General features: G+C 30.6%; 1 protein-coding gene across 1 annotated transcript in view; it reads left to right on the top strand.

The window, feature by feature from the left end:
• The window catches only part of LOC107854714 (UDP-glucose flavonoid 3-O-glucosyltransferase 6-like), an 11,414-nt gene extending 5,140 nt beyond the window's left edge, over positions 1-6,274 (top strand). The window contains exons 2-3 of the mRNA XM_047396335.1: positions 5,498-6,184; positions 6,230-6,274. Coding sequence (XP_047252291.1) covers positions 5,498-6,184; positions 6,230-6,274 — 732 coding nt within the window. The remainder of the gene's footprint in view (positions 1-5,497; positions 6,185-6,229) is intronic.
• The last annotated feature ends 6,122 nt before the right edge of the window (positions 6,275-12,396 follow it).

Consider the following 12,396-nt stretch of genomic DNA (forward strand, 5'->3'; position numbering starts at 1 on the left):
CGCTTTCATTCCTTAATTTCTTTGTTCGGCTCTAATTCAATCTCTAAGGCAAATTAGAACATTCATTGCATTGCTTCTCAATGAATGTCGATTGTCTCCAAGCTGTTGTCGTCCCTGACTAAAAGCGCTCTCTGATGCAACATTTGACATTGGAAAATTAAGATATCTCTAGCTAATCTTGAAAGCACAGGATATTGTGCTTCATTATTCCTCCACCAATCCAACGTGTTAATCCATCGTCTGCAATCCTCTAGCGGCGATTGGAGATAGTACTTCAGCTCTTCTCGATAAGTTGTTGTGTAAGCTCCCTCCGCAACACTGTTCCAATAAGGTAAATAATAAAAGTGATCAGGAAAACCACTATGTTTCGGCCTTTTAGAAGATGATGGCTCCTCGGAAGGACGAGCAACGACAGTTGAAGTAATATTTATCGGTATAGCTAAATCAACTAAATCAGCATAGTGGTTATATACTTTATCTATGTAAGCATTCGCATCGTCCATAGCGTTGACAAGCTCATAAAAGACCAAGAACTCTACCCTGATCTCAACGACAGCAACGAAAAGAATGAATACAGAATCAACAATTTGGAGGCAAATTGAAAAGTATCGGGATTCACATACTACAGTAAGCCTATGATCTTCTCTAAGATATATTGAAAGCATGCTAATGCTAGAAAACATAATCAATTATATACATATTGCTAAGGGATTAATGATACTCAATTTGTCTTTCAATCTTGTTTGTGGTTCTAATCAGGTCAAATCAATAGCAGTGGACCTAATCAAAACCACAAACAAGAAGACATGGATGCAATTTAAAATTCAGAAATTAACGCCTTCACTTAGATTGACGTAAGTTTTTTTGACTTACTGTACATCATTTTAACCTTCTATGCTCGCGAGGTTGCTTTCTTGGTATTCCACTAGTTTCTATGTAGGTGATCATCCTGACCATGCTTTTTAGTCACAGCTCCCTAGCAAAGTGACCATCTGTAATATTTTTCTTTTAGAGAAACAACACACGGAATTATATTATCGGATACACTTTCATATTTGCACTTGATTCAGATTTCTCATGTTTTAAGTCAATTTCATCGGCCAGATTCGCTAGAAGTTCCTTGCTACCCTATGTCTCCTCTTCAATTAGCCCTCATATGATATAGTCTTTTATCAACTCCCCTTTCCCTCACAAGCATTCTCCTTTGGCTCCTTCTGGCGTATAATCATATTCTCGAACAACCCTTCCTTATAAATTTGGGCAAGGGGAATTTCTATTATTTTTTCGTTCTTGTTTGATGTAGTGCGAGGATTTGAAGGCCTTCTCAGAGTCCAATGAACACTTAAAGTTAAGTCCAATCGTTATTGGATCTCTGCAATGGCACCAACTATTGATCCCTTCTCAAAAGGTGACACGCATAAACATGAGCAACAACCATCAGTAATTTATAACAGGGTATCAACACCATCATCATGGGGCCCTCGGCCTTATCAATTTGAACCAATCAAACTTAACTATACAATGCAGGATCCTGTTTGAATGATCAGTGCCTAATCAGTTAAAAGCTGCATTCACAAAAACATTGTACTTTGTATGTGTTATCCCGATGACCTTATCAGTAATACTTAACTCCCACACATGAAAGTGGATCCATCCATCTGCACACACCTTATCCTTCCTAACTCATCTATGACTTAAATTGAATAAATAAATGACTAACAAGTTGCAATAGATGCCACATCTATTTAAATTATAAAACAATTACAGATATCTGTTATGACAGATGACTAATCTATTGCAACATAAGACATTGTTGTTGGAAAAATCTAACAGATATATCAATTGTTGCAACAAATTATCAATATGTTGTAAGTTATCTAATAAATGGAATATATTTTACAACAGATTATCTATTTGTTAGATTTATTTTAAAGAAATTTTCTTTTCTTTCTGAAATACAATAAAGATAATATGTTGTATTTAGATCCATTTTTTTAATTTACATAATCTGAAAAGTCAGCAATTTTATTTAATTAAGGGAAGGACAATCGTGGCTTTTTGACTAACCCCTTCAAATTCAATCATTTATAAATAGGTCCCTCCTTACTCGTTCATTATACTACACTTACAGATATGGCTAATCCAGATTCATATAAGAAGATTCATATCGAGTCCTTTCGAAAACTTCAAAGGCAGTTTGATAAACTTTGGAGGGATTTGGCTGACTTCAGAGCAAGACTGAGGAGGGCCCTGTTGAGAATAATAGTAATACTAATAATAATAATGATATAATAATAGTAGTAATAAGAATTATGTTATGTTTTTTTTTCTTTTAGCGTATGTATTTTTTCTTTTTATATCGGATCTACCTAAGAGGATTCAAAAATCTATATTTGGTCGACTTTGAATTTTTAATTCTTATTTGATATTTAATTATCATTCTGTTTATTCCTTATTCTCAACATGTCAACGGTGGGAGGTAGGGATTGATCATTTGTAGCAACAGAGGTTAATTTGATGCGACAGATGGATCAGATGTTGCAACAGACAGTTATTAATAAAAAAAGGGTTATTGTTGTTTGAGAGGGTGAAAAGTCACGATTTTTTGATTATTTAATATGAAAAATGGTTCGCAAATAAATAATAAGAAAATAAATGATAAAGACAATTTATAACCGTAAAAGAACGGTTATTTAATTTTAATAACTGATCGTCACTTTTCACCATTTTTATTTTTAAATCTATTTTTTAAAAATATTTATTTATTATATAATTAAAAAAAGTCACAAAATTGGATTAATTAAGTTATATATGATTGTTGTTAAGAAAAAGGTAAATAATCGTGACTTTTTGTCTAAACACATTCAAAAATGTTGCTGATGCATCAAATTCTCCATTTGTTGCGATTGATGAATCAGCTATTAGAAGAAATCAAAAAAGCTCCTAAAACAGATGGTCAATTTATTGCAACAAACGATATATCTATTGCAACAGATGAGTTATCTGATGTAACAAATATACAATCTGTTGTCCTTACTCAATAAAAATGATTATTATTTTATCAAAGAAACGGTTATTGAAAATGTGTTTTTGATTTTTAAATTGAGAAAAAGGTTATTTAAATTTAAGAACTACGTAATAATAATAAACTAAAAAGTCATGACCTGTCACAATATTAAAAAACTCACCAGCTTGATTTAATTAAGTCATTTCTTTTCAAAGAAAAAAATAAGGAAATAAATGATAAATACAATTTATAACCATAAAAATGGTTATTTAATTTGAATAATTGACATTAATATTAAATAGGCACCATTTCTTTTCACAGAAAATATTTTTGTCTTTAAATCTATTTTTTAATTTATATAATAAAAAAGTCAGCAAATTTGAATTAATGATATGATGATAAGTTTTTTTTAAAGGATAGATTATATGTTGCAACAGATAGATTATTTGATGCAACAAGTTGCCTATTTGTTGCAACAGATTATATATCTATTATCACAGATGAGTTATCTGATGCAACAAATGTAGAATCTGTTGTTACAACTCAATAAAAATAGTTCTCGAAAAGAACTAATTAATACTTATCACAATATTGCTTAATTTAATTAAGTCATAACTTTTCACAGTAATTAAAAATGTAATTAATAAGTGGAGGTGAACAGTCGTGCCTTTTTGCCTAACTCATTCAAATTCAATCCTCTATAAATAGGTCCCTCCTTACTCAATCGTTCATTTAACTACACTCTATTTATTTATTGCATCTTGTCTTTCATATTACACCTTCCACCACTTTCTCTTCCCTGACTCAGATAAATTGTTTTTCTTGCTTTGTGTGTAAATATACCCAATTTGTAGTATATGTTGTATTACATTCGGATTCTTTTCTTTACTTTTGTTTTTACGTTTTTTGTCAATTCATGTATGTTCTAGATATGGTTGATCCAGTGTGGGACGTTGCTTTTCTATAAGACACTGTGAATGAACTTCGGATGCAGGTTCATGACCTGTAGTGAAAGTTGGGAGCAGTGAGAGCAAGGATACTCCTTGAGATTTACAGGTTGAAGATGGCCCTGCTGCTACCGCTTGAAGATTGGCCGACTGACAATAATAAGAATAATGATGATGATAATAATAATAATTATTATATTATTTTTTTCTTTCAGTCTATGTATTTTATTATTTTTTTTAATAAAAAAAATTATGTTTGATCAGTTTTAACGTTTTAATTCATATTTAATTTTCATTCTATCTATTATCTTCTCAACAAACATGTCAACGATTGGATGTAAGAAATAATTTTGAATCCAGTAGCAATAGCAAGAATTGAAACATATTGGTTATCTGTTGGATTTGTGGTAGGGGCTGATTTGTATTGTTCCAAACAGATTAGTTATTTGTTGCAACAAATAATCAATCCGATGCAACTGATAATCAGTCTGGTGCAACATATAATCAGTCTCTTACAATAGATAACTAGTCCATTGCAATAGACTAGTCTGTCGATCAGCTTTAATGCTTTAATTCATATTTGATTTTCATTTTGTCTATTATCTTCTCAACAAAAATGTCGACGATTGGACGTAAGAAATTTTTTTAAATCCAGTAGCAATAGAAAGAGTTGAAACATATTGGTTATTTATTAGGTTTGTGGCAGGGGCTGATGTGTGTTGTTCCAACAGCTCATATGTTGCAATAGATAATCAATCTGATGCAACATATAATCAGTCTAATGCAACAGATAATAAGTTTGTTGCAACAGATAACTAGTTTGTTACAACAGATAACTCCTATGTTACAACAGATTACTCACTTATTCGATTTATGTTACGGACACTATAGAATCATCAACATGATCCAACATATGAGTCTTTCATTGCAACAAATTACTCATCTGATGTAACAGAAGAGTGATCTATTTAAATTGTGGGCGCTTATATTAGATTCATGATCGGGTTCTATCCATTGTTGGAAAAAATAGCAGTAGTTGTGTACTCAGATGACAAATTCAACTAAAAATCATAATTTTACTTACCAAAGTCACCTATGGAGTAATGCCAAAGTGGAAAGTGATGAAGGAAACAAATTTAACCTAAGAAATTGGTCAGATAGCAGCAGTAGCGGTAGCAACAACAACAACAATGGTCAAAAAGAAGAAGATGAAGATGATAATAAAGTAGAAGATGATGAATAAAGCAGCAGCAACAATGAACAACAATAATCGTGAGAGAGAGAAAATAACAACGGATAAGAAGAGAGAGAAACACGCCTTTCCCCCCTCGGTTTCCTGTTATGTTAACAAACATATGGATCAAAGTGTAAATTCAAAAACTTATGAGTTATTTTCAAACTTTTCCAACTTTCTTAATCCATAATAAAGTAATTGTCACCCACGCTCAATTATTAAGACTTGAGTCACCTACACCTCATTTTCAAACTCTTTTGTCACCTACAACTTAAAGCCCCTAGTAACTACATGTGAAATTACATGCAGGTATTGTCAGACTTGTTTTGCACCTTTATGATAGACGTGACCAATGAATTTGAGCTACCAACTTATACGTTCTACACTTGTGGTGCAACCCATCTTGGTCTTATGTTCCATTTACAGAGCCTTAGTGATGAATTTAACAGAGATATTATTAATTACAAAGTTGGCCCTAAAGCAGAACTTTCTACATCAACATATTTCAATCCATTTCTAGCAAAATATTTGTCCTCTATAGTGTTGGACAAGGAAGGTGGAGCCACCATGTTTCTCGATCTTACACGAAGGTTTCGAGAAACCAAAGGCATTACGATAAACACGTTTGTTGAACTCGAGCCCCATGCAATCAAATCCCTTTTAGGAGACAAGAATATACCACCGGTATACCTTGTCCGACCGATGTTGAGCCTTAACAACGTTAATGGTGACAACCTGAGTTCATCAGACCAGAATATTATGAAATGGTTAGATGATCAACCCGTTTCATCTGTAGTGTTCCTCTATTTTGGTAGCGAAGGAAGTTTCAAAACAAAGCTAGTTAAGGAAATAGCTTATGCTCAGGAGAATAGTTGGTGTTGGTTTTTGTGGCCATTGAGGCGACCACCACAGAAAGATGCAGGGCTTCCAGTGACTGAAAATTTTGAAGAAGTATTGCCAGAAGGGTTCTTGCAAAGAACACAAGTGGTTGGAAATGTATTGTTGTTGATTTTTTCTTATTTTTATTTCATATGGTGCCAGGTCAATGCTTCATTATCAAAGTTGAACCTGAAATTTTTTGGTTAAGACTTAGGGGTACTTACCGTTCCACCATAAAGTTTGGTAGGGTTGATTTATTAGCAGGGGGTGCGAATTTATGCGGATCTATGCGGATAACTAACTTATGAAAAAGATTTATTATATGTATAATGAATTTATTTTTCTTTGTGCGTGAATATTTCTTAAATTTTGTTTCAATATCTTTTAATGATTTATTCTTTTCGTAAGATGTATTCATTAATTTGTGTAGTTTATTATTTTATCCTGTGCTAATTGCAGAGTTACAGATTTCTGTATAATAATTTATCCTAATTGTACTGTAATGTATATCTAATTCTAGATTTTCAATGTTATTTATTATCTTGTGTTGTTCTTCTCGTAGTGAGTTTTTTAAATTATATAAACTATCACATGTACTTTTTTCTAAATTTTCTAAGGTTTCTTCTATCCATATTAATTTTTCTTTTAGATTCTCCATTATTTTTCTAATTCGGTTTCTATAATTAATTTCTTTATGTAGATTATCTTGATTTTCTCTAGTTTTTCTAATATATTCTAACATCTCTTAATCTGAATAATATCCTTCTGGGTAATTATCCAGGTATAACTGTGCTATCCAATTTATAGTTTCAATTTCATAGTCTAATACTTTTTCTAATATTATTTTTTTAATATCTATAATTTCTATATCTCTAAGTATATATAAGATTAAGACTTTAAGATTATCTATCATTTAAAATTGACTAAATATTTTATTATAATATTTTGTAGTTGTTTGTTTTAGCCTTAGTAGTTCTTGCATATTTTCATTAAGAAATTCTATATATTTTATATCTTTAGTTTCCATGTATTTGTCTAAATTTACTTTCATCTGTTTTTCTATTAACTGTATGTTTCTCATATCTTTTTCTAAAATTCTATGGAATTTATCATGGTAGGTATTCGTAAGAGTAGTTAGGTAGGTATGATATGTAATTTACTCTAGTCATATAATATTTACCAAATGCTTTTTCTAATATAATTTTTCTTATATCTACTACTTTTATATCCTTAAGTGCATACAAAATAAGTATTTTAAATTTATCTACCATCACATCAGATAAATAATTATTCATTTTCATAAAATTGCTATTTTCAAAATATTCCCTCCAATCATATACATAACAAAATATGGTCATCTTAGATTACTATATACTAGATTATTCTTAAATAACATGTTATTCAGTCACTATTAGCATGGTAATTTGGATACTTTTACCTTAAACAGCGCCTCTACTCTGGTTACTCCCCACCACGGCTTCTCTGTTTTTCTCTTAGGGATTTTTCTCTGTTTCCACTTTGCTAAAAACTTCTTAACATATTATTCTTCGAATAATTCTACTATAAAGTAACTAATATGAATTTATTTTATCATACCATGATTGTTGGAAATTATAAATTTAGCTATTCATAATCATAAATAAATATACCTGTTCGGGTAGGTTTGATATTTCTGAGGTTTGTTCCTCCATAGCTTTTCCATTGAAATATATCTATTATTTTTTTAATTAACTAAGTAAAATATTTGTTGCGGACAGGAGAGAGTATTTGTGCTTCAACACATGAAGGCTTGCTTTGCAATGCCTTCGGTTCCTCTTATTTATAGAATGAATTTTACAAAAGTATTTATATTTCTTGCACGTTTTCTAAAATTCTAAAAAAAAAAAGTCTCATAATGAGACAAGAATTATTAGTGCCATAGCCTAAAAAGTCTAAAAGGCTAAAAAGGCTACAAGAATTATTAGTGCTATAGCCTAAAAAGTCTAAAAGGCTAAAAATCTATACAACAACTTTACGTAAAATGTATTTAATATCTTGTCTTCTATTATTACTTCGTTGATATCTTCTCGTTGTCGTATCTGCTGCTTTTCTATATCTCCATTATTGCTTCTTATCTTATCTTCCAGCTGACATGCTTATCTTCTTGATTCTTTTATTCTAGGTGGACTTCTGGGATAATATTATCTTCTCCATTTCATCTTGAACATTGATGGTCTGGATATTTGTGTCCAATTATCTTGTAATATCTTGTCAATAATTCGTCTGAAATAAATCCTCTCTTAATTGCTCTTACAGTAGATTATTTTTCTGGGTTAAGTAATGTCATTATCCATTGCCTAACATCTTCCATATCTGCTTGTCGTAGTTCTTTTGAATTTGAATAAATCATCTGATGGTCTCTTGAATAATAGCTCCATATTGGATTTCCATTGGTATAATTATTTGCTAATTCTTGAATAATTGTAGCTAGTTCAATGAGTCGTTTGTTTGCATAGAAATCAGGTATCTCAATTCTGGGTATCTCTGGCTGTTGCATAATATCTTCCGGTATAATTATATCTCTGGTTAATCCTATTTTTACAACTTGTATAACTGGTTTTATTTCATCGTATAATATCTCTGCTGGTGTAGTATAACACTTTATATAAAATAGATTTCCTTTGGTTATTCTTTTATAGGTGGTGAATATTTTATGTAATTCTTCCATAGCTGTTAGTTCTTCTCCGTCTTGGATGTATATGGTATTCAATAATCCATAGTCAAAACAAGTTTTTATTAAGCTTGAGTTGGTTTTGGGTAGTGCAATTAGCTTGTTGTAACCTTGTATAATTTGTGTTTGGTTCTTTGATATTTGTAGCTCTGGGATTAAGGTTTAGGAAAGTTTGTACTCTATAGATATTTTCTATGTATTTTTAGGCTGTATAGTTGTAAATTTTTTTATCTTGGTTCAGACTATCTCGGTATGTGGTAACTTGTGGGAGTATGAACAAGGGGTCTTTTTGTGTTTTTGGTATAAATGGTTTCTCAAATATTTTATTCATATTCATGTTCTGATATCTTTGTCTACTAACTCCTTTGCTTGTACCTGCAGAAGTAGATTGATAAGCGTTATGGATTTTATGGAGTGTCCCATCGTCTCCTTCTAGTTCTGAAACTTTAATGTTTTTCGATCGACATAGCTCTGTACACTGCTGAGTTAGCTGATTTGTAGCTATAGACTTCAGTTTATCTTCATTAGTCTTTAGCTTTTCTATCTCATTACCCATACTGTCCACTTTCATTGAAAGCGTAGTTAGGGTGTTGAGTATTTTTTCTAGAGTATCTTCTTCTATTATATCAGTCTGTGTAGCTTTGTCTTAATATGTAATCTGCAATAACATTTTTGTTAGTACTAATTACTTCAATTATAAATGTGAAATTTAATATATTCAAGACTAGTCTCCGAATCTCTTTTGTTGAAACTGAATTTTGTATTTTCTTTGTTAGCCACCAGCGTACCTGTGTATTATCTGTTCGTATAATAAATTTGTTATATACAATATATGGCTCAAATGCTAACAAACATTTATATAATGAACATAATTCTTTCCTATTTATTTTCCATTTTATTTCTGTTTCATTGAACGTACCTGAGTAGTATCTACAATGGTGTTCTAATTTTTCTGCTTTATATCGGTATTTAAGTACTCCTCCATAACTACATTCACTAGCATCTGCTTCTACTATATATATAAATTTTCTATTTTCATCTGGAAATTGTAGTTTTGATAGTTCTTTACAAAGTAATTTTATTTTCTGAACTTGTTTTTTATCTTCTTCATTATAGTTATATTCTACATCTTTTTTAATTTTTTCTATAGTGGTTAAGCATCAAACAACATTCGTGTTAAATCATTCTTACTTACAACTGTAATGAATGAAAACGGGTTGAACAGATTACTTAATGGCAAGAACTTTTAATACCGCTTTCGATCAAACACGTGGAGTACACAGGTTCTAATAGAATTTTGCATTACTTCCAACCACAAGAGCACCAAATTTACAACTCACAATAATTTAATTTACCAAACACAAGTAGGTACTCAAAGTCTTGGGCATAGGAGCTTGGCCTTCAAAGCCTAGTTTTTGTATTGGAATTATCTAACTTCACCAAACAATGGCAACCAAATTCTTGGAAAGAAAAGAAATCCAAGTGAAAGAATAGGATCGGGGTTGGCTTAACAGGTATTCTTAACAGCTTCGCTTCTAGTGCGCATTGAGGATAAACCCTGGGAGTATTACTTGAACAAGACAAATATTCGACCTACAAAAACAAGGCCTGCAAAAGGAACAAACTTGTTTTCTGATTAAAAAGAACTCCAAAGCAGAAACTGATCGGCTCTAAATCACTATCTACATTGCAATCAGCGCATCTGCGAGTGTGGGGCAGCTAACGCTGGCTGTCACGGCACTCGCGCAAAAGGGAGATTGGTTACTTCACCCAAACTTAATTTGATCACACCTAAGTTGCACAGACTTTTCACTTGTGGTGTCACATCTATATATGTTGGATTCTTCAAAAATAAACTACTTTTGGAGAATCCAACACGCACCCCTTAACTTTTTTGAAGAGTTGAGCAACGTAGGATCACACCAGTAACTGAGCATACATATTGCAAGCAACTGCACATCGCATGAAGTGACACACATAGCACGTATTTATTGAAAACTTACTCTAGAAATGATATAAAAAAACACAAGGCATCAAAAAACCTGCATGTTAAAATAATCAGGGCATATAGGAGGGGCTCACCGAGTTCACTTAACCCATGCTCCACTCCCTAGTCCCTGGATCATATATAGTATTGTTAAAAACTTTTAATACTATTTAAATATAGATGTGTGAATAGTATTTTCATAATAGTACATTCATACTTTTGAAATCCTCCTTATGCCTTTGTGTTAAATCATTCTTACAGAGGAGCATTCTAGTGTACATATGGAGTACATACTTTCTATTTAGAATTTCGTATTTGGAGACTAAGCCTCAACTTACCTCGATTCACAAGTTTAACTTCAACATTTCCATCTGGTCTAGTTCGAATTTAAACTTTTCATATTTCAATTAGCTAAGGTCTTATTACTTTCAATTTTGCTAATTTAGTCCAACCAAAGGCATAATAATATTAGTATAATTATATAAATCAGTATTCCAATAGTACTAATGATCACGAAATTAGATTCATTTTTATCTTTGAAATTGCAGATTAGTGAATATATTCATTTTTATCTGCATATATTTTGTATTTTCTATTTTTATTTCTGATATTTGTTTATTTTTTGGGGTTTTTGGTAATTTACAATCTCTAGCTAAATGTCCTAATTTTCCACAATTATAACAAGTACATTTTGTTTTATTGATTTCTTTTTTCTATATGATCTTTTATGTTTATAATTTTTTACATAATATCTTTTTCTTGGTTTCTTATGTTTATATTTTAATTTTTTGTATTTCTTATATTTCTTATGTCTTTTACTTTTCTTATAATATCTTTCTTCACATCCAAATTGAGGTGCTATTTTATTTTTGCAACATGCTAAATTTTTTATTAATGTTTTTTCTATTTTTATTTCTTCTCTATATTTTTCACATAGATTTCTATACCATTGTTGTAAAAATTTTATTCTTGCTCCTACGGTATCTACTATTTTTGCTTCATCCCAACTTTTTATTATTTTTGAACTAAATGGTTCAGGTAATTTACTAAAATATAATCTTCTTATTTCTTTACTTTCTTCTATATTATATGTTCCTTTATAATAATATTCTTTAAATGCGCACGTATACTCATCTATATAACGCATATTACATATTGCTAGTTTTAACATTAAATTTCTATTTATATCTTTTTCTTTATTTTGCTCTTCTTCTTCAGTTGTTACACTGCTAAATTCATCTCTTACAGTTATTTCATATTTTTTCAATATTTCTGTTGGTAGTATTTTAGTAGTTTTTGTTGATGTTCCTTCTGTTTTATTATCAGATCTTAGTACTTTCTTACTTGCTTCGGCTAGGTTTAAAAACCATAATTTTACTGTTCCTATTAATGTTTTTTCTATATATTTTGATATATTTGTTGTATCTATTTTATTATCTAATAATTGTTTTGACATGTATCCTACCCATAGTTGTATTGTTTTATTTGTATCTATTACACATTCTAAATCTAAAAAGTTGTAATTATTATTTGTTTTGGTGTCCATTTATTATATTCATCCTTTGGATTATATCTTTTAAACTTATTTTTGTAATTATATTTTGATTTTCTTATTTCTGATGTACTAGGTAT

The sequence above is a fragment of the Capsicum annuum genome, chromosome 9, assembly GCF_002878395.1.
Source record: "Capsicum annuum cultivar UCD-10X-F1 chromosome 9, UCD10Xv1.1, whole genome shotgun sequence".
Classification (NCBI taxonomy): domain Eukaryota; kingdom Viridiplantae; phylum Streptophyta; class Magnoliopsida; order Solanales; family Solanaceae; genus Capsicum; species Capsicum annuum.